Source organism: Chelonia mydas, chromosome 15 (genome assembly GCF_015237465.2).
Source record: "Chelonia mydas isolate rCheMyd1 chromosome 15, rCheMyd1.pri.v2, whole genome shotgun sequence".
Lineage (NCBI taxonomy): Eukaryota > Metazoa > Chordata > Testudines > Cheloniidae > Chelonia > Chelonia mydas.
Window position 1 is genome coordinate 19,235,793 of NC_057856.1, and position 23,529 is coordinate 19,259,321.

The 23,529-nt window shown below is 42.1% G+C and overlaps 1 protein-coding gene across 5 annotated transcripts in view; it reads left to right on the forward strand.

The window, feature by feature from the left end:
- Nucleotides 1-23,529, forward strand: part of GALNT9 (polypeptide N-acetylgalactosaminyltransferase 9) — a 325,496-nt gene that overhangs the window by 141,594 nt on the left and 160,373 nt on the right. For 4 of the 5 annotated variants that reach the window (XM_043529608.1, XM_037879090.2, XM_037879092.2 and 1 more), the window contains exon 2: nt 17,246-17,426. In XM_043529608.1, coding sequence (XP_043385543.1) covers nt 17,260-17,426 — 167 coding nt within the window. In that variant the 5' untranslated portion in view covers nt 17,246-17,259. Of the gene's footprint in view, nt 1-17,245; nt 17,431-23,529 lie in introns of all 5 variants that reach the window. The other variant, XM_043529609.1, reaches the window with a different exon arrangement.

Here is a 23,529-nt window from a genome sequence, read left to right on the forward strand (position 1 = left end):
TTAAAAGCAATTGGCTCTCAAGCAGCTACATAGACCAGAGTTTCAGCCCCTCTGGCCTTCCTCCATATGCATGCCATCATCATCGAGGGGACCTTTGGAAGTTTTCCTACCCTGCTCCATTCTTCTGCTTGGAGCACTCAATTAAATGTATTTCAGCATTGTAAGCCACATGACTGCTGGGATTTTAAAACTAGGAGACAAGTCTTGGCATCAATTTCTCAAATTAAAAGAAAACACACAAGTCTTTCCTTTTCATTGCTCGATCATAAAAATAAAAATAAAAAATCAGGACAGCTGATGTGTGATTTAGAAGTGTGCTGATGATAGTGGGTTGTCTTTTCCTTTATGAACTAAAAATACTCTATGTAGCTCCCCAATGTGTTTTTTTCCCCCAGAATCTTTCTTTGATGGAGCTCGATTATAGTCCCACCAAAGTAAATGGTAAAACTTGGTGGGACCAGGATATGGTTTATGATCTGTAGGAATGAGATCGGCATCTACTTCATAAATGGGAACTTTACCTTCTACTTCCTACAGCATCTGCATCTCCCCATTCTTGTCTCTCAGGAATCTGTTTATCTCCTTCCAAATTACCTGTTGTAATTAGAGAACATTTTCTCATCTCAAGGGGAAACAGGCTTCAAATGAGTATTCCATAAAAGCAATTACTTTTGATATTGGATATCTGCACATGTAAATGTAATATCTTTTCCAATTAAAAAAATAATAATGACTTTTATGTCCAGAGAGGGAGTAGTCTGTACAATGTTGTTCTGTCTGCTAAGTCTATGGGGGCACGATGGGCACCCACAGAAACGTCTGTGCACGAAGGGCAGCTGTGACTTGGTGCTTATAAAATGGATAGCTACACCCATACAGAGAATGCTGCTTTGCACATTGGGTCATCACATAGGAGAGGACTTCTATGATGGCACAACAGAGCCATGTGATTTCCCCCTCCCCCAGGGTTTCCTGCCTTATTTGAAAATGAGGACTTGGTCACAAATCATAGTGCAATAAAATCTGCTATTTTGTGCTCATAGCCAATGACTGGCTCGCCATTGCACGTTTTTTTCATAATATTTCCCATCATTGCCTGATTCTCCTCCTCCTACATTGACTGCAGTGGAGCTAATCCTGATTTACACCAACATAACTCAAAGGCAAATGAGTCCCAATGTGCACCCATGCCATTATGAGAGATCCTTGTAATGTTAAGCAATGAATGCTGTCTGCTCTTTGTGTGCAGCCTGCTTACCAGCTTAGCCCCGAGTTGCACCAGAACCCTCGTGTTCTGCAAGGCAGACATACTGTGTATTGAACTACATTGAATCTTTCCTCTGGCTGACATCGGAGGAGTGGTGCTAAGGCTTTTCAGCTGGAAGTCATCCTTACATACATCAGAACTGCCATTTTTCATCTTATCAAACCAGCATGAGAGCATAGGGAGCTTTTCTCAAAATGTTTCAGCAAAGGAATCCTTTCTGCATCTTCTTGGTTGGGGTTATTTTTGAGAAAAGTCTGGAAAACAAAACCCAGGGCACTTCCCAGCAGGAGCTTCTTGCTTTTTGATCCCAAGAAGACGTCTGTGCAGATGGTGTCCCTCCTGAAGCACAAGGGGAGAGAATTTGTGGGTGAAATAAAGTCATAGAAGGCTCCACAGTAGAGAGTGAACCATTCTGATACCTTGCTGTGAATGTTATGGGTGAAATCCACTCCAGCTTCATAAAATCAGGTGCAGTAGGGAGCAACTGAGATGAAATACACCTCGCCAGCCTAGAATTGGAGCCCAGGGCTGCCGTGTAGCCCCTGCCTCCTGCAATGGCTGTCCCAGCCCATCAGATGGAATGAGACAGATGTTGGAGCCAGTGGATCCTCACAATCCCAGAGCCTGTGGCCCCAACCTTGTCCTCCCCCTCTGTGGCCTGAGGCCAGCATGCACAGTTTGCACACCGTTTCTTTCCTACCACAAGGATTCATTGGTATCCCTTGTGAGGTTGCTCTGACCTGGGCCTGCTGCACAAACCCCTATGTGAGGTTTAAATGAGGGGTAGGGTCTTGTGCCAGACCTCCTTCCCCTGAGTGAATTTTGCCCAAAATACATGCTGAGTATCTGGTTGGTTTATGTATTTACACCAGGGATTGTGTCATTTATAACAAATAATTGTTCTTAATTCTTTGCACTCCTATAGCACTTTCCATCTAAGCATCTCAAAGTACTTTACAACCCTTGTTAAACTAAGCCTCAGAGTAGAGCTGATTGGGAAATTGGAAAATGTTAATTCATTGAAACTGAAACATCACAGAAACATTTCGTTTTGAGCAAAACTTCTGTTGGAAAGATTTCTCAGTCCAGGAGGGAATTGAGAGAGAGCAAGAGACAGAGAGAGGCACCCCAGCATAGCCAATAGCCCATTGGTCACCTGGGATGTGGGAGACCAGATTCAAGGCCCCACTATGAATTGGCCCTAACACTAAGCTATTGGCTATTCTGGAGTTCTCTCTCTTTCTCTGTCTCTGTCATTTTTTCATAAAAAACTTCAAAAGGTCTTGGTTTTGTTCTGCATCAAAATGGAACCAAATACCCAAGCTGCAAAAATATTGGCGAAATGAAAATCTTATTTGGTCAGCTCTACCTCAAAATACTGCTGTGTTGTAGGTAAGTGCCCACACCTTACAAAAGAGGAAATGCTCTGACTTTTTGCAAAGTAATTTCATTTCTTTTCTTTTTTAACCCATTAACCCCAGTTTACTGCTCATCTTTCACATGGGTGAGCCAGATATGTCTTCAGAGAAACAAGGGTACTCAGGGACATAAGTCTTTCAAGAGAGGATTCAGGAAACTTGGCTATAATAAACAATGGGATAGTACCCAGTCTGGATTTCAGATAAACAAAAGTACTGTTGTGCACATTGAACTGGCCAGGCCTTTGCTTTTTTGTTTTGTTTTTTGTTCTTTGCTTCCTTCCTTTGCAGAAAGTGGGAAAGTTCAGGTCCCTGTGGTGTGTGACTTGGTGAATGTTTCCATACATGAGTCTAAACCTCATCCCTATACAGAGTTTCTCTCCAGCTCAGAGAATAGTCATGATTCAGATTAGCTTGCTGACCAATTCACCCTATCCCTCATATATTGTATAGGCTTCATGCATTAGAGGGAACAGAGCTTTGGATATGCAAAGTTCAGATATGCAGGAGTTGAGGGCATGTGTCTGTTTAACATTTAGATTGATTCATTAAGCAGACATGTTTCCATCTCAGCATACTCCATGTTATTCTTCTGTGAAATTGTCTGAAATCTAAGTTTTAAATAACACTTTCTTCTAGATATTGTTGAGTCTGGTGTATGCTTCTGCACAGCACATCCATTTTCCCAGTCCTAATTTTGGTGTACTGAGTGGATAATGCATTCAGTGACCTCTTTATATTTCTGGACAGGACATTTTTTGGATGCTCTCCAAGGCAGTAATTTCGGGGAGCCATTCCTTAGTGGTGGCCATCTTTTCATTACGCATACTTTGTATGGGGTTTATGATAGTCAGTGAAAGAGGCAGATTCCTTTTCTTGGCAACATGCAATCCTTTGACCAAAATCAGGCATCAAAATATGAGCAAAAAATGAGGCACAGCCTGTGAAGGATGTTCAGCATTTCTGGCAGAATGAAACCCACTCGGGTGCCATAGAAGGAGAAAGAGAGTCGTTCGCTTCCATAGAAGAACACAGCTACTGGAGCGGAGACATCATTCAGGGCTTACGCAAGTTTCTGTGCACCCGAGACTCCAGGTCCCTGTGGTGTCTGAAGTCAGTGGTGTTTAGCATCTCGTGGGAGAAACTCCATCCCTTGGTAGAGTGGGCGTATAATAAAATAAATATATCATTTTGGAAAAGGGTGATCTAGTGGTTGAAATCACTTAACAACATTGGACTGGGACTCAGGTAAAAAGAAAAGGAGTACTTGTGGCACCTTAGAGACTAACAAATTTATTAGAGCATAAACTTTCGTGAGCTACAGCTCACTGCATCCAATGAAGTGAGCTGTAGCTCACGAAAGCTTATGCTCTAATAAATTTGTTAGTCTCTAAGGTGCCACAAGTACTCCTTTTCTTTTTACGGATACAGACTAACATGGCTGCTACTCTGGACTCAGGTAAGCTGCTTTCAGTTCCTGGCTCTGCCACAGACTTTCTATGTGACCTTGGGTAAGTTGCTTCATTATTTCTGTTCTCCCTCAGTTCTCCCCTGTAAATTAGAGATGATAGTTAGGTCTGGTCTGAATCTGGAATGTATTCCAGGGGAAATTCAAACAAAATTGTTCTCCATTGGAACTAAACCTTGAAATGTTTAAATTTCCCATGGAATGGGAATTCCAAAAATGAAATGACATTTTGTTTTGACTTCTTCAAATACAAGTGATGCTCCCGGTGCTGTCCAGAGACTTGGCAGTCCTCTTCCAGGCTCTCTTCCTCAGAGCAGGACCCTAGAAGCCCTGAGAGCCTCAGCTGAAGGTAACATTTCCAGGATCTCAGCTCTGAAGCATCCCAGATTGCTGGCAGGAAATCAGGCAGGTTTTCTGTGGGAAGGTTTGATAAAATTGAACACATTCCCACAGAATGTGGTGGTTTAGTCAACTTGGCATTTTCTAATGGAAAAAATCCGGAAAATTTGTGACCTGGTCTAACAATAACACTTTTATACCTCGCAGATATGTTGTGAATTTATCCTCATTCGTGTTTTCAGTGCTCAAATACTATAGTGATAGGCCCAAATATAGCTAGATGACTGTTTTCCATTGGATGACTTTGTATACCCTAGCACAATTCAGGGGGAAAAGAAAGGATAAAACCCATATGAAAATGCCATATTGGATCAGCTCAATGTTCAAAATTTAAAACTTCAGGAGATGAGAGGGTTTTTTTTGAAAAACAGATTTCTGGTTCTGATTTTTGCCTTCTCATCTGTCACCCAAATTCCAAACTACTAAACTACTTCTGATGGATTATAGTAATTAACTTTGTGCAGTTATAAAGTACCTTTTATCCAAAATTCTCAAAGCATTTTGTAAAGATGGATACGTATTATTTCCTTTTCACAGAAGGGGAAACTGAAGCATGTAGAGGTTAAGAGACTTGCCCCACAGAGCAAATCAGCGACAAAATGTGAAATAGAACCCAGGCATTCTTACTCCCTTTCCCTGAAATGACTACTGCACCATACCACCCTCCTTATTATTAAATCTATTCTGGGTCTCTATGCTAAAATATATATGAATTCAGTCTGGAATTTGGACTAAACCAAATCACCAGATTGGAACGTTAGGGTGTTTGTGATCTGGATCTGGTTGTGTCCTTCTCTAAGGTAAGCTGATGAGATTTTCTAAGACTCTTTCCTCTGAGTTATTTTTTAGGGATTCTAAAAATAGCTCTATAAATGGCTAGGCTAAAGGTGAGCTTAGAATCATAGAATATCAGGGTTGGAAGAGACCTCAGGAGGTCATCTAGTCCAACCCCCTCCTCAAAGCAGGACCAACACTAACTAAATCACCCCAGCCAGGGCTTTGTCAAGCCAGGCTTTAAAAACTTCTAAGGATGGCGATTCTACCACCTCCCGAGGTAACCCATTCCAGTGCTTCGCTGGAGTGAAATAGTTTTTCCTAATATCCAACCTAGACCTCCCCCACAGCAATTTGAGACCATTGCTCCTTGTTCTATCATCTGCCACCACTGAGAACAGCCTAGCTCCATCCTCTGTGGAACCCCTCTTCAGGTAGTTGAAGGCTGCTATCAAATCCCCCCTCACTCTTCTCTTCTGCAGACTAAATAAACCCAGTTCCCTCAGCCTCTCCTCATAGGTCATGTGCCCCAGCCCCCTAATCATTTTCGTTGCCCTCCTCTGGACTCTCTCCAATTTGTCCACATCCGTTCTGTAGTGGGGGGCCCAAAACTGGACGCACTATTCCAGATGTGGCCTCATCAGTGCCGAATAGAGAGGAATAATCACTTCCCTCAATCTGCTGGCAATGCTCCTACTAATGCAGCCCAATATGCCGTTAGCCTTCTTCGCAACAAGGGCACACTATTGACTCACATCCAGCTTCTCATCCATCCCCAGGTCCTTTTCTACAGAACTGCCACTTAGCCAGTCAGTCCCCAGCCTGTAGCATGGGATTTTTCAGTCCTAAGTGCAGGACTCTGCACTTGTCCCTGTTGAACCTCATCAGATTTCTTTTAGCCCAATCCTCCAATTTGTCTAGGTCACACTGGACCCTATCCCTATCCTCCAGCATATCTACCTCTTCCCCCCAGCTAGTGTCATCCGCGAACTTGCTGAGAGTGCAATCCATCCCATCATCCAGATCATTAATGAAGACTTGAACAAAACCGGCCTTGGGACCGACCCCTGGGGCACTCCCCTTGATACCAGCTGCCAACTAGACATCGAGCTGTTGATCACTACCCATTGAGCCCGATGATCTAGCCAGCTTTCTATCCACCTTATAGTCCATTCATCCAATCCATACTACTTTAACTTGCTGGCAAGAATACTGTGGGAGACTGTATCAAAAGCTTTGCTAAAGTCAAGGTATATCACATCCACTGCTTTCCCCATATCCACAGAGGCAGTTATCTCATCATAGAAGGCAATCAGGTTGGTCAGGCACATCGGCCAACTCCCTCAGCACCCTCGGATGCATTAGATCCAGCCCCATGGACTTGTAATGCATGTCCAGCTTTTCTAAATAGTCCTTAACCTGTTCTTTCACCACTGGGGGCTGCTCACCTCCTCCCCATACTGTGCTACCCAGTGCAGCAGTCTGGGAGCTGACCTTTTCTGTGAAGACCGAGGCAAAAAAAGCACTGAGTACTTTAGTACTGAGACCTTTATTTAATGTGTGACATCTTGCTCGGTTTGCTATTGCCTCACCCTTCCCAACCCAGCTGCTTGTCTTGGACATCAGCAGTGTTTGCCCTAACCTACATTCTTAACACTTTGTGGAAGAGTCTGTCTTTTATTGTGTCATCTGTCAAACAGTCATCTGTAGCTATATTTGGGCCCATGCGTCAGCTAGCACAATGGCACCCTGATTCTGGTTTAGAGTCTCTGTGTGCCACTTCAGTACAAATAATAATAAAACATAAAGGTGGGAGAATTGAGACTTGCAGTATTTGCTAGACACAACCAATCTCGTACTTGCTTTGAGAACTGATGCTATTCCTTCATTTTGTCCTGTACTCCTGTTCAGCATATTAACAAATTCTGTCTAGAGCTACTTTGGATAAAAAGAACTTTTGAGTCAGTGCTTGCTTGAACTGTGTTAACATATCTATCGTATAGCCTACAAACCTTTTTTCTTGTAATTTAAAAAACTGATTAGGCTACCAAAAGTCAGCTGCTCCAAATTATGTGAATTTCTCATTGCCCCTGAATTCCTTCTTTATTCTGTGATTAAGCTAACGTCTAAGAGTATTGGTTCCCTCAGAACATATTGCAGACAGGTTTTCAATTGAAAAATCTAGGGCGGGGGGTGGGAAGGGGGAAGCTTTTAAAGAGATGAAGTGCCGTTTCCCCCTGCCCCCCAATTTAAAAAAACATTTAGGAAGATGCAACCCTTGGAAAAGAAAATTGCAAGACGCCTATGCAAATAATCAACCAAGGGCTATTATGTCCTCCCATTTACAGCACTATAAATCAAGAGTAACTCCTGTGAAGGCAATGGAGTTATACTATGGTAAAACCAGTGTGAATAAAAGAGGAATCAAGTTCAAAGGGTTGGGATTGGAGCCACTGTTGATGTGGAGGGTTGGGACAAGAATCAGACAAGAGCAGAAGCAAAAATGATGCATGGGGGTGGCCTCTAACAGGGCTGGCCTTAGGGAAAATGGTGCTATAGACAAACGTATTTTGGTACCCCGGCCTCCGTAGGCATGGCACCCGCACCTGCCCACTGGCCCCCTGTGGGTGTACTCCCATTGCCCCTGGTCCCTGTGGGCTCCCCTGGCTCTCCATCCCCCTTCACCCCTAACCCCTGCACTGTGCCCCCTGTGCCCACATGAAACTGACCTGAATGCATGGAGCAACTGGCATTGCTGCTTGTCCCTCAATGCACAGAGTGCTTGGTGTTGCTCCTTGCTCCCCCCTCACAGCCCCTTAGGGAGGTCCAGAGGAACATGGTGCGGGGGGCGGTGAGCAATATCTGTGTGTCACCGCTTGCTTCCGTTCCCATGTTCCTGCACCGGGAGGAAGGAGGGAGAAATCTGGCTGCCCCCACAACTGGTGCTCCCCTGCTAGCCAGAAGCAGTTTCTGACACTACACTGGTGGTGCTCAACTCTGTGCTGCCTAACGGTGCCCCCTTGACCGTGGTGCCCCTGGGCGGTCGCCCAGGTGGCCCACCCCTAAGTCGGCCCTGGAAGAGGACTGAACTGCACCACTGAAGTCAATGTGAGTTTACCATTTGCTTCAGTGGTAGAAAGTTTGGTGCTTACCAGAACTGACAGTGGTGGAGCTGGCATGGTTGTGTCAGGAGATCCATTGTATTACTTTGGTAGGATCGGAAGGAAGTTGGAAGTGGTGCTAATACTAATAATGGAGAGTTGGGAGCAAAGCTACTGTGACAAAGGGGCAGGTGAACTAAGACAGAAGGTGCAGGAAAGCCAGGAAATGGTCTGGAATGGAGTCTATTGTAGGCAATTGTAAATGCAGATGAATATTCTCTATTTGTTATTCTAAGTTGGAAAGGGAGGAAGGTTAAGTATGGCTCAAACAACCCTGGATTGAACCTGAAATATTACTGCATGTATGTGTTCTTCAAGTGAAAAAAAAATACTAAAAAGGAATCACAGATGCAGTTTGATCTCCCTGTTTTATCAGTCTTCCACATACATTTGTTCTGTTACTTTCCCATTGTGACAGGATTTACAGTGAAAAAGAAAAGCCTTGTTTCTTCCTAGAAAATGATGCGTTCCGTGAAGTAATTAATCTGGTTAAGCAACCAAGACTCTGCTCCCCATGTGTCCAGATCTTCCTCTCTTCCACAGTGATCTCTAAAATGACCAAGATAAATTCTGAACTATCCCATCAGACCACACTGAAGTCAGTTGAGTTGTACCAGGTGTGATTAAGTGCAGAATTTGGTCTGTATTTTTGCAGAAAAGCCTAAACATTCAGACAAATATATACATCTGCTGGTGGCAGCTCAACTGGGGAGTCCCTTTTGTGACCCAACTCCACTTTTCTGTCCCCTAGTTATGGGACTGAAATAGGCAAGATATGCTGGAAATGTGATTTAGCTATAAGTCATTAGCTCAGACACTTAGCTGGCAGCTCTGCCACCAGCATCCTCACACATCTCGCCCATGACCTTATCACTAAGCAATGGCCAAAAGTGTTCCTCAAACTTCTTCTGCCTGCCTTCCTGAGTCTTTGATGGCTCCAACAGACAGTCAAAGTGCTCCCGCTGCCTTAAAATTTCAAGACAAAGGAGACTGTAGGGCCCTGTTCAACACTGAGTTACACCAGTCTTATGCTGTAGACTGGTTTTAGACCAATGTACGACCAGATTGACATTAATGGGGATCTGGGTCCTGGAATTTTTTCATGGTCTCCTATTAGCTTAATAAGCCCCTAAGAAATCTTTGATAAAGCAGAGTAAATATTTTTAAATTTTTTTCCTCTAGTAGTATAAAATAATCTTTTCAGTCTATTCTTCTGTGAAATAAAATATTGGCAATATCTGCGGCTAGTTTAAAGCAGTGGTTTCTTAAGAAAACAAAAACAAAACACCACCACTGTGCCACGGTGACTTACTGGTATGCAATGAAAGGTTAAAAATGCAAATAGATTTTGAAGAAAATGTGATTTAAAAAAAAGACAACTAAACATGATAAAAAGGGTTAAAACCCAGATGCATGCCAACATTCAGAGGTGGGAGCTTTTCTGTCTTTCTTTCATCTTAGGATTGTATACTGCTATCCATCCCTGTAGTAGCTGAGCACCTTCCACATAAAATCAATAGCAATTGCACCTCTGCCCAGTACCAATATTTCCAGTAGCTTATTTCTTTCCACAGACGCTGCTCAGACACAACATAGTAGAGAAAAGATCCAGGCATCAGAGCAAAGTGAAGTTCTTAGAGTCCTTCCACCTATGTTGGCTCAGCACAGTATCAGTAGGCTACCATGGCCTAGAACCGGTACTTCATTCTCTCCATTGATTGTGGTGGCCTTGCTGGAGTAATACAGTTCTTATTACTCTTTCTATCTAATCTATTAATAAGACTTATAAAATGCTATTTTAACTTTCTGTTCCATATCAGACCTTTAAAGGAGCTGACAGTGTTATTTAGGCTGAAATCGTTGCTCATACTCCACCGCACAGGACTGACGAGTCATCTATTTTACTAATACAAGCAAAGTTTCTTACACTGGATTCTTTTTCTAGTAAAACCTTCGTTATATTTTGGAAGTGACGCCTGCAGTTGTCCTGATGCAGTCATTTGTGTACACTGTGAAGATTTGGCATCTGTTATTGACTATGAAATTGGATAGGGCATGTGTGTATTCTTACAGTCTGCATTTTCTTACCATTCTCTTTTTTTGTTCTTGCTGATTCTGATTAGCAGTTGATGTTACACCTTTACCATAGGTTTTCTGAATCTGGATGACCTTAGGAATTGTACAGTTCCTAAGTGGCTGCTGTACAATATGGTGTTAATGTCTGTTCATTTGTTTTTTGCTGATCTCTTGGGTTTGTGACAGAGAGGAGTTCAGTATCTGAAATAACAAAGAAATGTATGTGGGTTCTTTCTGTCTTCATCTTGAGATCTGTGAAAAATGATTATTCATAGTGAATAAGCTTTCTGTCACTTATAAAGCAAATTATGCTGGATTTAACGAAGCCAGTCTTTGAAGGGCTTTTCAGCTCTGCAGTCTTATTATCTGAGCTCCAAGTAGTTTGAGATATCTACTTGTTTGAGCACTTGGTGCTCTTTGGATTCTCTCAACTGTATGATGTGATCTCATCAGATCTCATAAGCTAAGCAGGAGTAGGTTGGCTTACTACTTGGATTGGAGAATTCTATGGGGAAACCCTAGGTGCTGTGGGACATGACCCTGCAGATTCAGTGACTGTAGCTCTTCGAATGTCCACATGGTGGCCTGGATCATCTGTGAATAAGGAGGAAGAAATCTCTATGAGGATCCCCCTCAATCGTACTGTCAGGAGTGTGAGGGTTTTCCTCCTTTGGAAAGAGCTGTGGGACCTGCCCCAAATCTGGAGCCATCCTCTGGGACACATAGGAGAACTTGTGCCTTATGCTGGGTCTCTGTCTCCCTTATACCCTGGGAGCATTGTTTCCTATGACTCTCCCTAGCAATGGCTGACCCACTCTCCTACTTCTAAAGCATTGTTCCTCACCGTGAAGGGGAGCTATGCAGAACAGATAATACAGTCCTGAACTGTATTGCCGTTTCCAGGCAAGCACCACAGGGCACAAGAATGAACAAAATATATCCGTACAGCCCTGTTTCCACCTCTACCCAATATGGGGCTCCTCATCCCTCATATCCTGACCCCATCTCCATGCAGAATCGTGCTGCAGAGATGGCAAGCCCACCCTTCTCTTTCATGCTGGAGGGCCAAGTGCTGAGGGAACTGTCCATGCATGGATCGGGGGCCATGACCTGGCCAAATGCTACTGGCTTTTGCAGTTATTTCTATACAGAAAGCAATTTGTAAAGCATTTGGGCATCATCTGAGACAAAAGGTGCTATATAGATGCTATCTTATATGGGATCATTACATCTAACTGCTGACTAGCAAAGTATAAAAAGGAAACATATTGCCTGTAATTACTGCATTCGCAGATATGGATGGAGAATATAGGACAAGTAATAGTAAATTGTTCTTAAATGCTAGTAGGACCACTTTTACATTGTACTTGCAGAATGACGCAATGTGTTATCATTTATTTTGCTGCTGTACATTGGTCAATATTGCTGCATTATTATGATAATTGCAAGCAGGCTACAGTAGCATTACAGCAGGGGTAATGAGAACAAAAAAACCTAACCCAGCAGTATCTTTTAAGTACAACTCTGGTTGTTTTCTAGAACGAGATCAGATTAGCAGCACGAACAGTTAAAATACTAGACTTGGGAATAAAGCGTACTACAGTATTACAATTATACATGGTTGGGCTGTGTTACCTAGCCATCTTTCTAGCGAGAACAATAGCAAACAGACCGCTTGAGACTTTCCACATGCTGAACGCTTGATTCCTCTTGTCCTTGGGCCTTTCAGGATGCAACGATTTTGCTCATAAAGAAGCAGAACCTGAACTAGAAGAAGTAAATACAGTTACCTTCTATTGTAACCAAACCATCCTTACCACTAAAGTGAGTGGGCCAGAACTTACGTCCTTTATGCCAGTGTAAATTCATTGGCTTTGCTGGAGTCACCCTCTACGTACGTTGGTGTAACTGACATCAGAATGTGAGCCAGTAAGCCTAAAGAAGAAACCTTCATACTCCAGGATCTTTCGGTGACTTAAACATTGCAGCCAAGCATTTATAAAGTGACTGCTAATGATTCTGAGTTCTTCAAATTCTTGGGTGCGTGACTTGAGACACGTTAAAAGGGTTTGATTTTTGTTAGACAGTGCTGAGCACCCTCCATCTGAAAAATCAAGCCCCTTTAAAGTTGGCATCCAAAAACGGAGGTGCTCCAAATCACTAGTCAATACTGGAAATCATGTGTTTTGGAAGAAGTCTAAACCTGCATGTAGTTATTCTTAATAAAGTAGCGTCTCAGGGATGTAGTTCCATTGCTTTCTGAAGGGCTGCTTGTGTGACCAAGGACTACTTGTCTGAGTATGGGCTTGCAGGATCAGCGCTTTGTACATTGTAGTCTACATTGTAGTCCATTGTAGTACATTGTAGTCTACATTGCATCATATTAAATACTAGCACTGGTCAAAACTCAGAATTTCCATTTCCTGGAGGATTCAGACTCTTCAAAATTTCCTTTGGTCCCAAATCAGAACGAAAAGTAGAAATGTCAAAATTTCCCACAATATGGAATTTCTGCATTTTTTTTTTTGAGAAACTCCTAATGACCTGATTGAAGCACTTCATTTCAATCAGGTCCAAGAGCTTTGGTTTGATTCCTATAGTATGTAATAACTTTATACATATGATAGAATATTCCATTTGTTAAAGTGAAAATGAAGCTCTTCAATAATTTTTCATTGAAAATTTCAACAAAATCTATACAGTCCCGTGAAATGTTTTGATCTTGTCAAATTGGCATTTTCCTACAGAAAGCTGGTCTGTTGGAAAATTTTCAACCGCAAAAATCTGAGGCATAGCACTATTGGTTACAGTTGCTCCATTTCCATGTACTGAATCATAGGCATGATAAAATCAATTCTTAATTGTACTTAGGCATCGTTGGTTATAGTTTCTCATTATACTTGTAGAATGCAAAAATGTAATACTGTTGTATGTTGGTCAATAATACAATCCCAGCTGTTTTATTGGGATAACTACAAGCAGGTTAACATACTTTAGAAAAAGATTTCCAAAACATTTTGGTAGAGTTTCAGTGAAAAAGGGGTGCTGGTTGGGCATTTCCTATAAATGGGATGAGTAATAAAGAATAGCCATTCATGATGGATGGGGTAATGCTGCTTTTTCATAGAGCAAAATGGCAAATTACATGGGGGGACATTAACTTCTTATGGGCAGGAACTGTCTTTGTCAGTGTGTTTGTTTGCAAAGCTTCAGAGGCTACAGTTTTCAGGCTGTGGCGCCAGTTGGGAGGAGGTCCACCCGGGCCACCGTCTGGCCACTTTTTGGCAAGGCCAAACCTGAGGGGTGCTGCATCACTGCTCTCCAGGTCTCAATAGGACTCACTCAGCTTTGGTGGGGGTAGGTGTAGGAACACGTGCTCACAGGGTAAGGCTGCGGGCAGAGATGGGTGCCTCAGGGGAAGAGGAGGGTCCAGCGAGGGGGACAAGGCTAATCTGTGCCCTTCCCACACTTTAAATGGCACTCCACAGCCCCAGTATTTATCACTATTAGCATAGCACCTAGAGGCACCAATCAGCATTGTGCCCCATGATGCTGGGTACTGCACAAACCGAGGGCTCAGCTGTGCCGTTGAGCACAGGGTGGGGTGGGATAAGCTGCAGTTCTCACAGAAGAGGAGTCCCAGAAGGCATTGTGATTCAGACTCCCCACTGAGACACAATGCCTGCCCTGTTGCCCTCTAAATCCACGGGCGAGGCAAGAGTGATTTGCCACTGGCCTACACCTGTGGCAAATTTTGACACCCTCCACACCAACGGAGCTACGCTGGCCAGTAGTGCGAAGGATAGTGGAGCCAGAGCTGTGTCGGTTCCCCATCCCTCCACTCCCACTTGTTCTGGAGAGGGAGTAACTGGGTTCTACACCCCCAGACCCACGGCTCAGGTAGCTTGGTTAAGGGCAGATGTGGGAGTCTTAGTAAGTCCCCTCACTGCGGGGATGCAGTCCAAGTTGCAGTGTAGCCCACAGAGTAGGAGGATGGCCAGTATCAACCAGACAGTTTTATAAATGTTTCAGCACATGCCTGAAGAAAGGAACAAAGGACTCCCACATGCTTTGTAGCTTGTGGGAGCTTTACTTTGAACAATTCCATGAATTAAAGGATAGCTTCAAAACACAGCCAACTTCAATGAAATCATCGGAAATGTTCTGGCTCGTCAAGTCTTTTGTTTAGTTTTGCTCATATTGCTGCACAATGCTGTATAGAAACAAATTCTCTGGGTTTTCTGCCCCTGCATTTGGCAGCGCAGCATAACGTGGGAAGATGCATTCAGCATTTGCATGCTGGACTAGCACAAAGACGACTTGCTGCAACATTTGTCAAAGCTGGAAAAGGTTCTGTGCCTGCTGCCAGAACTGCCTGATGTTGAATGTTTTTATCCAGTCCAGCTGAGCTAACTTCTTGAATTTCCCCTTGTGTTTTTTGATACCTTACTCTTGTTGCAAGACTCCCACTTGAAGGTATGCTCATTTGATTCCCAGATTTTACTTTTAAGGGGGAAAATTGGATTTTGGGAAGTGGAGAGTGAGGAAAGTGTATTTAATTACTGATATGGACACTCCTGTTCCTTTCTTGCAAATAGATAAGAGGCTTATTTAGAGAAAGGAGCAATACATTTAATAAATCAGGCTTTTAATGTGGACTCCATCCATTGCTATCAGATGCATTATCCTTGTGACGCCAGCACCCAATATATCCACAGGTTATGTAGACGTGTAAGTGCAAGGGCACTTGTAAGGACACCATGGGCCAGATCTCCACTCCGGTATCACAAAGGGCCAATAAAGCTGGTTAAATGGGTGGGCTGGGGATTCCCCTGGTAGAGTGCTCGGGTGAGTTTCTCCATCCCAAAATGCACTTGTGATGTTCATATGTTGTACCTTTCTGAGTTCTGTTTTACTTGCGGCTTTAGAGAACCTTTGTGCAAGTTAGCTTCTACCTCAAGCCCGATGTCACTGTTCTGTGGCCTTCCTCTCTCTGCCTCAGTAAAACAAAAAAACTTTTTAAACATTCTGTTTTGAAACTCCAGCCTTTCCCTCTCCCCCTCCCATGCCTACATGGCCTTGGGGAGTTCTGCTCCTGCTCACCTATTCTTTCTCTTCCTCAAAGCCAGTCACCCATCAGACCAATGGCTCACCTCCCACGCATACCACATAACCATAATGAGATCCTGCCAGCGTGATCCTCATGTTTTTCCTTCATTTTGACAACTCAGTTGGCTTCTTTGCCTAGAGCTGTTAGAATTTTTCAATGACTTGGCCATGTCAAGAAAGATTTGCTGTAGTGTTTTCTTTGTTCCCCATCCCTTGTAACCGAAGGCCCATGATTCACACTGAGACTATCAAGCATTTCAGGGGCATGATGAAGAGGAACTTAACTAGATACTTGGCAATGAACTTGTGAGTTACCAGGGGAGATTTTCAAAGGCTCAAGTGGCTGTCAAGTGCCCAAATTGCATTGAGATTGCTCCCTGCAGTGTTAAGACAAATATTTTCAGATATGAGTGCCAACAGTTAAGTGCCTAAATCCACATTTAGGCACCTAACTAACAGTGGCTTGATTTTTAGAAGCACTGAATACCTGAGCTTGAAGTGCTCAGTACCTATGTTAAAGCAGGCTGTTTATATTTAGATGCCTAAGTATGCTTTAAGTGTCTCACTATAGGCTCCCGAACTTAAAAATTTTGGCCTTAATATTTTAGCTCTCAAACTTATTGTCATCTACCAAGTTGTGTAAGTCCACCTTAGATCTCTAACTAGGGATTTGTGGTGCCAATGATGGTGCTATGATAAACAACGAGGGCAGAGCTTAGCAATGAGGTACAAAGGAGATCCCCAAGAGTTCCATCTCTTACATAGTAAAGGCAAAATTGTCAAAGCCCTTGCACTCCTGTGCAAGGAGGAAGGAGAAATAGCCTCAGCCTCTTACTAAAAATATTGTCTGGTGTGTGTGTGTGTGTGTGTGAGAGAGAGAGAGACACAGAGAGAGAAAATGTTGACTATTTTTTCTCAAACCATCTTAATTTGACACATGTCAACCAGCTCTAGCTATAATTGTTTTGCTCTGTGTTGTGAATTATTTGTAAGCTACTGTACAGGACCCAGAAGACTATTATAAATAAGTTCATAACTTTTAATGACTTATGGATAGGCAGCTCTTCAGAAAATGGAACCGCACCATTAAGGTTTGTGATATATGATGAGATTATTTATTAGAATCCATCAGTAATCTAAGTTTCTCTTGCCATGGAAGATGCATTTGACAATGTATCTGTAGATGGGTTTCTTTTTCTCTGTGTTTATATTTGTTGTTTTTAAATTGATTTCTTGAAATTAGCAGTGTTACATTAGTGGATAAAACATACCAGGTGCACTGTTCATTGGCTAACATCTCAAGTGGGGATGGGTTTTTCAGCATTTTGTTTGAGTAAAAAAGAATTGAGCCTATGCTAAATTACCTCAGCTGAGGATCTAGCCCAGTATTCCTAGAGGTAACATTTTCTCTGATCCTCACCTTCTTTGTCCAGCCATTGCACGCTTACTTAATAAAAACTCCAGAACAGATTACTATTTGCTTAAATGTTTAAAAAAACTAAACACATAAGCACAACCCTATTGTTACCTCCTATATACTATCCTTTCAATTGCATTTTTGTTTTCTTTCTAGGTCTAGCCAAGCCCATGGGACTAGTTGAAGGTCCAGGAGGCTTGGGCCAGGGAGGAATGGCTGCTACCTTGAGAGATGACAGTCATGAATCTGAGACTAAATATGAAGAGTATGGTTACAATGCCCAGCTCAGCGACAGGATATCACTGGATAGGTCCATTCCTGACTACAGACCAAAAAAGTAAGTTGAATCCTACATTTTTATTAGTGCAAGTGATTGTTGTTCCTCTGACCATGGTAGCAGCTCTGTATGCATGCCTTATGTTCAGAATATACTGAAAGGTTAGACAGATATATGCTCGTGAGTGTAATGAAAACTATAAAGACCAATTGTGATCTCAAGAATGGAGATCAGGTCAGCATCTGTAGCTAACCTTACAAGTAATACCGCAATATGCATGTCCATGCCTTTGGTTCAGTAATGACTTCAAAGTGCAAGCTTTGCTAAGCATTGTTCACTAAAACCTTAGCCACAGCCAAATGAGCTCAGATATTAGCAGCAGGAGCCTCTCTCTCTGCCTGTTGGATTCATGTACTATGAAAGATGAGGTAGCACCAACAAATGGAAACAGCTCTGTTTTGTAGACACTGATTGTTTAAGATTGAAAACACCAAATGCTTCGTGTTTAATTGCACTTGGGGTGTTCTTATGAAAGAACTGTAGAGGCAGGGTATTTACTCATGTCTATATTGTGATGAAACAAGGAGTAAGACTGTCACAGCAGGGGCCTTTAATTACAGTCAGAGATGCACTTAAGATTTTTTACTGTCTGTGGAATGTGCATATTTGCACTATAATATCACATTCTTCACATGTCTACACTGCATTTGACATGGCAATTATATGTTTAATATTTTTACTGATTTATTATAGGTTGTGTTAAGTGCCTTTCAAATCTTTCATATTTATATCATTATGTGTTCTCCAGAAAAGTCATTCTTGCAGTCATTCTGAGAATGACAATCAGTAATGTCTTAATGCAGTGAAGATCAGCAGCAATGCTTAGCTGCTCTCAGTAGACAGAACTGAAAAGAATAGTTAATTAATTTCTAATAATAATCTTCTGTTTAAAAATCCCCATTCGGGTTCCCAGGCAGAAGTGGAAGTTAAATAAAAGTACCTTGGGGAGAAAAGGGGGGGAGAAAAGTTTAGTCAAGCACAACAGCTCTATGAGCAGATTACAATTCAAAAAAGATCTTAGACAATTTAAGAAGCCAGAAACTAAATTTAGCAAAATAAAACTTCAGCCTACCCACAGATTCCCTTAGATGTTACATGCCAATCTAGTCTCAGAACCATTGACTCAGCATTCACTGACTCAGGTGCTTGGTTTGGAAAAGTAATCTTAAATTAGATAAATTATAAAGAGAGAGAGAGAAGAATATTGCTTAGATGTTACACTTGACTCAACATGTGATGAAAATCCAGCATGGGATTCACCTGGAGAAAGGGTAAACCCTCCAGTATGGGATTATCCTGTGACCACTAAAGTTATATATTAAGCCTGATTCAAACACCATTGAGGTCAATGGGAATCTTTCATTTGACTTCAGTGAGGTTTGGATCATGCCTCTTGTTAGCTAATAAACTCAAGTAGTTAGTAAATATGGGTGGGTGAAGCACTAAAAAGGTGAAAAGAAGCCAAAGCTAAAGTTTGGATCTAGCTGCTATATCTTCAAAATGTGGGGATATTTCAAGTTGGTGATGCTGGAATTTGGAGTTTGGCTCTGGCTCAGCTCTAATTAGAAGCTTTGACCATTAGTTCAGATCAGCATCTGTGATTATCCAAACCTTTTGGGTGCCCCCATTTTGATTGGGACTCCCATATGATTATATTGTCTCATTAAATGTCTGAAATACCATGAGAGCTGCTTTCTGTGTGATATTTCTATACTCTTGGGGTGGTTCTAGTTAGGCCTGGAAACATATATATTCAGACATGTCCAAGCCTCAACAAACCTTTAGTTTGAATTTGCTTTGAAAAATTAGTGAAAGTTCAGCGGTAGGGCTGAGTTTAATCTGTGTGTATCAGAGGGAGATTCTACCTCCATTCAGTTGGCGAATTTGATTAGATTTGACTTTTCTACAGTGATTCTCACAAACAACCTTGTTTTGATTCTGGCAACTGCAGACATACAAACACTTAAACACCAGGTACACTTGGGAATTCTCTCACTTGAACACCCACTGACATGAAGCATTCAAAAGTACAGTATCCCACTTGAGCCATGTACTAACACGAAGGAAGGGACAAGAGCAAAAACTATCAAGAGTTACTTTCTTGGTTTATCCATTGTTCAGTGTTATACACGAATGTTGCATCCTAACAAATCTACTATGGTTTGACCGATGTGCAGTTTCATCCATATACTAAGACTGAAATTTTCAAAGCTGACTAAGGGGGTTGGATGCCCAGTTCTCATTAGAAATTAGTGATAAGTGAGGGTTTGAAAATCCCACCCTAAATTGTTATGTAAAACCTTGTACTCCAAAGGACTCCTTATCTCTCTGTCTTCCTTTGTACTGTGTGGCCATCACAATCATTAACAGATTTTATCCTCAGAACATTGCTGTGACTGTAGGGAAATATCTCCATTTTTACAGATGAAGAACAGGGGTAGAATTAAGTCCTGTAAATCACACAGGAAGTCTGTGGCTGATCTCAGAACTGGACCCAGAACTCCCAAGTCCCACGTCAGTGCCCTGCCCTCCAGGCCATCCTTCCTGCCCTGTCTAACCTCCACTTTGCCCATTCAAACGCCCACATTTGCACACACATGTAGGTGTTGTGGATGCAAACTGGGAATATTTTGATCAACTGACTTTGTGCAGATTGTTATACCCAATTTGTGAATGTGAATACAGTTCACCCATGCAAATGTGGAGCTTGTAATATGCAAATAGATAAACTCCCACATATTACTGCTCTTTTGGAAAAATTGTGGCTTTAAATATTGACTTTCATTATATTTTAACTGTTGTAAACGTCACCACTTTTGTCCATCTTCTATATAGAGATACGGTAAGCATTCTAGTTGAGACTCTTCCTAGCAGACCTTAAGTAAATGTACAGCAATATAATGGGTTTCAGAGTGGTAGCCGTGTTAGTCTGTATCAGGAAAAAGAACGAGGAGTACTTGTGGCACCTTAGAGACTAACAAATTTATTTGAGCATAAGCTTTCGTGGGCTAAAACCCACTTCATCAGATGCATGCAGTGGAAAATACAGTAGGAAGATATATATATATACACAGAGAACATGAAAATGGGTGTTGCCATACCCGCTGTAATGAGAGTGATCAGTTGAGGTGAGCTATTATCAGCAGGAAAAAAAAAAAACCTTTTGCGGTGATATAATGGCTTTTCTGGATGCATTTTCATCCATGCAATAAACAGGAAAGGCATATCTCGCAAAGGAGACATACAGCCAGACGGAACCAATGCTGGTGTACTAAATTGTAGCAACTCCCAGTGTCGTTCCATTGCAAAGAAATCTGCAAACCTGTGTAATCCTGCCAGCAAGCTGCTTTTCCTGTATGTTTGCATTTCTCTGCTTTTCCACCCGCTGTTGCCACAGAGACCTTCAAACTCAAAGGACAAACAGCCTGTCCCCATAAATGGGGAAACACTAACTCAGCACAGAAGCAGGCAGCAATTTTTTAGGCATTTTATTTTCATGTGCCAAATGGAATTAATTACAGTAAATAGTTCTCTTGAAATTACAGTTCCCTTGATTGCAGTAAAAATCACCTTTTGACCTAAACATGGTGTAGGAAACATATCTCAACTCTCTCTTCTCTTGGTATCCCACGTACACCAGAGGCAGGGTTGTTTTTTTAAATGGACTTTTTAGATGAGCTAATTAGATTTGATCTTGAACAGCATTTTGAGAAGTCTGATTTCCCATTGCATTTCACCTGCACCAAATCTGATGAACATGGAGTTGGACTGCTGACCATCACTTAGGAAATTTCATAGGCCTTCGTAGTCAATTTCTGTGTTCTAGCAATTTTGAACTGTTAATGCTCTGGGAAGATGCAAGAGTTAAGTAACAGAAGGGATACTTACATATTACTTTCAAGTGCAAAATGGTGTATAATAATTATTATATGGATTAATTATGACTCAGGGTGATTTTCCACACATTTTCAGCTGAAACATTTTGCATTGGACTGAATTGGGATTTCATTTTGCAGCTTGTTGTTGTCAGCGTAATGTGCTCTATGTCTTTTAGATTTGTGAAAAAACAAGGTAATGCTTTAAAACTTATGATCCAGTTAGCTAACAATGGTCCCAATTAGCTGTCTAATTTCCAGTGGAAATCCTATAAAAGTAGTTATAAAATCCACATTAATGCCAAATGAGTTGCACAAGATTATTTTTATTGCAGTGAATACCTAAGGAATTAATGCTTCTGGTGGAACTATTTGGATCCCCCTTCATACAAACAGACAGAAACTTCAGAAATGTTCACTATTCACCATGTTAGGCACAAGCCAAGAGAAGAAGGAATGTAGAAGGAAGTAAGGGTTTATGTAGCTCTCCCACATGCAGTCCCATTCACAGCTCCTTGCTGCTGCTGAGTATATTATTAATATCTGCAGGTTGTTCACCTCTAGGCTGATCTGTGGGCACTATTGACTAATGCATTTTTCTGTTTATATTTGCTCTGTTCCCTCTTCATCTCGCTCTATATTTCTTGCAGCAGTTTCTCAGTGTAGCTGCAGTGCACAAAAAAGCACATATTGTGGAAGCTATCAGTTTTGTTGCTACCATGAAAAGCATAATGCAGACAAGTGTCTCAGCATATAGGGGGTCAGCTCAGTAGTGATACAAGGATGCTACACCTCCTGCTCCCTCTTACCTTCCAGAGGGCACCTGCAGTAAAGCATTAGCAAAACTTCCTATGCCATGCTTAAATACTCTGCTCTTCTGTTGTAATTTTTACTCATGGACAGGAGGCAAATTTCAGTCTTCTATGGCAGCACCTAGATGAGCCAGTAGTGACAGTGTGGAGGCCTCTCTGGGCAAAATGTTGTTTAATAGAGAAATCACGTTTGGAAATACTGTGATTCATGATATTCCATGAGTATGACAGTTCGGTCTTCCTTACCCTTCTCCAAGGCACTTCTGTAAGTTTCTCACCTGGGGAAAACAAGGTCAAAAATGTCTTTCTAAACATCTGTGTTCTTCTACCACATCCATCACCAAATACCAGAGTCCAGTTGGCCAACACCTCCTTTCTGATAAATCACTGTTATTATGCAGTGTGTTGGCCATTTTCCATTTAGATGAGAAGACTCCAAATCTAACAGCTTGCCTACTCAAGCTCCTGCTTTGTGCACCGATGAAAACATTGATACCTTGCTCCCCAGATCACTGTGGGCAAGTAGAATTTTGATACAGATTGCAGCCAGAATGTTCAAACATGAGTGCCTAAAGTTAGCTACCTAAATCCTGGCTTAGGCACCTGAATATGAGTGGCCTGATTTTCAGAGGTGCTGAAGGGGTAGAGAGAGAGAGAGGGCTGGGATGTGCCAGCCACTACTCCTGGACCTAGGACATGGTCCCAGCATCACAACCCCCTTCTGGGACAACAGCTGTCTGTTGCGACTGGCTAATGTAGTTAGTCTGTAGCTCAAGGGCTAGCCATGTGTGCTACAATGCTGAAAGTTCAGCGCTCAGTCCCTCCTGATTGTGCATGATAGGGCAAGGGGGTTTACAGCTGTGCACAGCAGAATTTGTGCCTTTTTCCTAAAAAACAAAAACAAAAACCAACTCAACCAAGTGAACCACATGTAGGAAACTGCATACAAAAAACCATGTAAAAAGAAAGTTATTTTGGTTGTAAAGTCAAGCCCTGGATAAATTGGGAAATGCCAGATTTACAGTTGCTCAGGTAATCTTAACTCTTCCTTCTTGTGCATATGCATTATGATAAATTCTTCAAATGCATGATCACATACTATGTTTTCCCACACATCTCCTGCCTCATTCAGTGCACAGATTGGATGCACAGGGCCCAAATTAAGGTAGCACGGGCAACTGTAAGTCCAGCATTTCCTAACTTCCCAGGGCTTGACTTTGCAACATAAATAACCTAAGTGTTTTTATGTAATACACACAGGCTACGTCTACACTTAGAGCTGGGTGTGCGATGCCCAGCTCCTGTGAACGTACTCGTGCTACTCTCATTGAGCTTGCTGGCTAAAAATAGTAATATAGCTGGGGTAGCACAGGCTATCTGCAAACCCACCTGGACCCTCTGGGTGCACACTTGGGG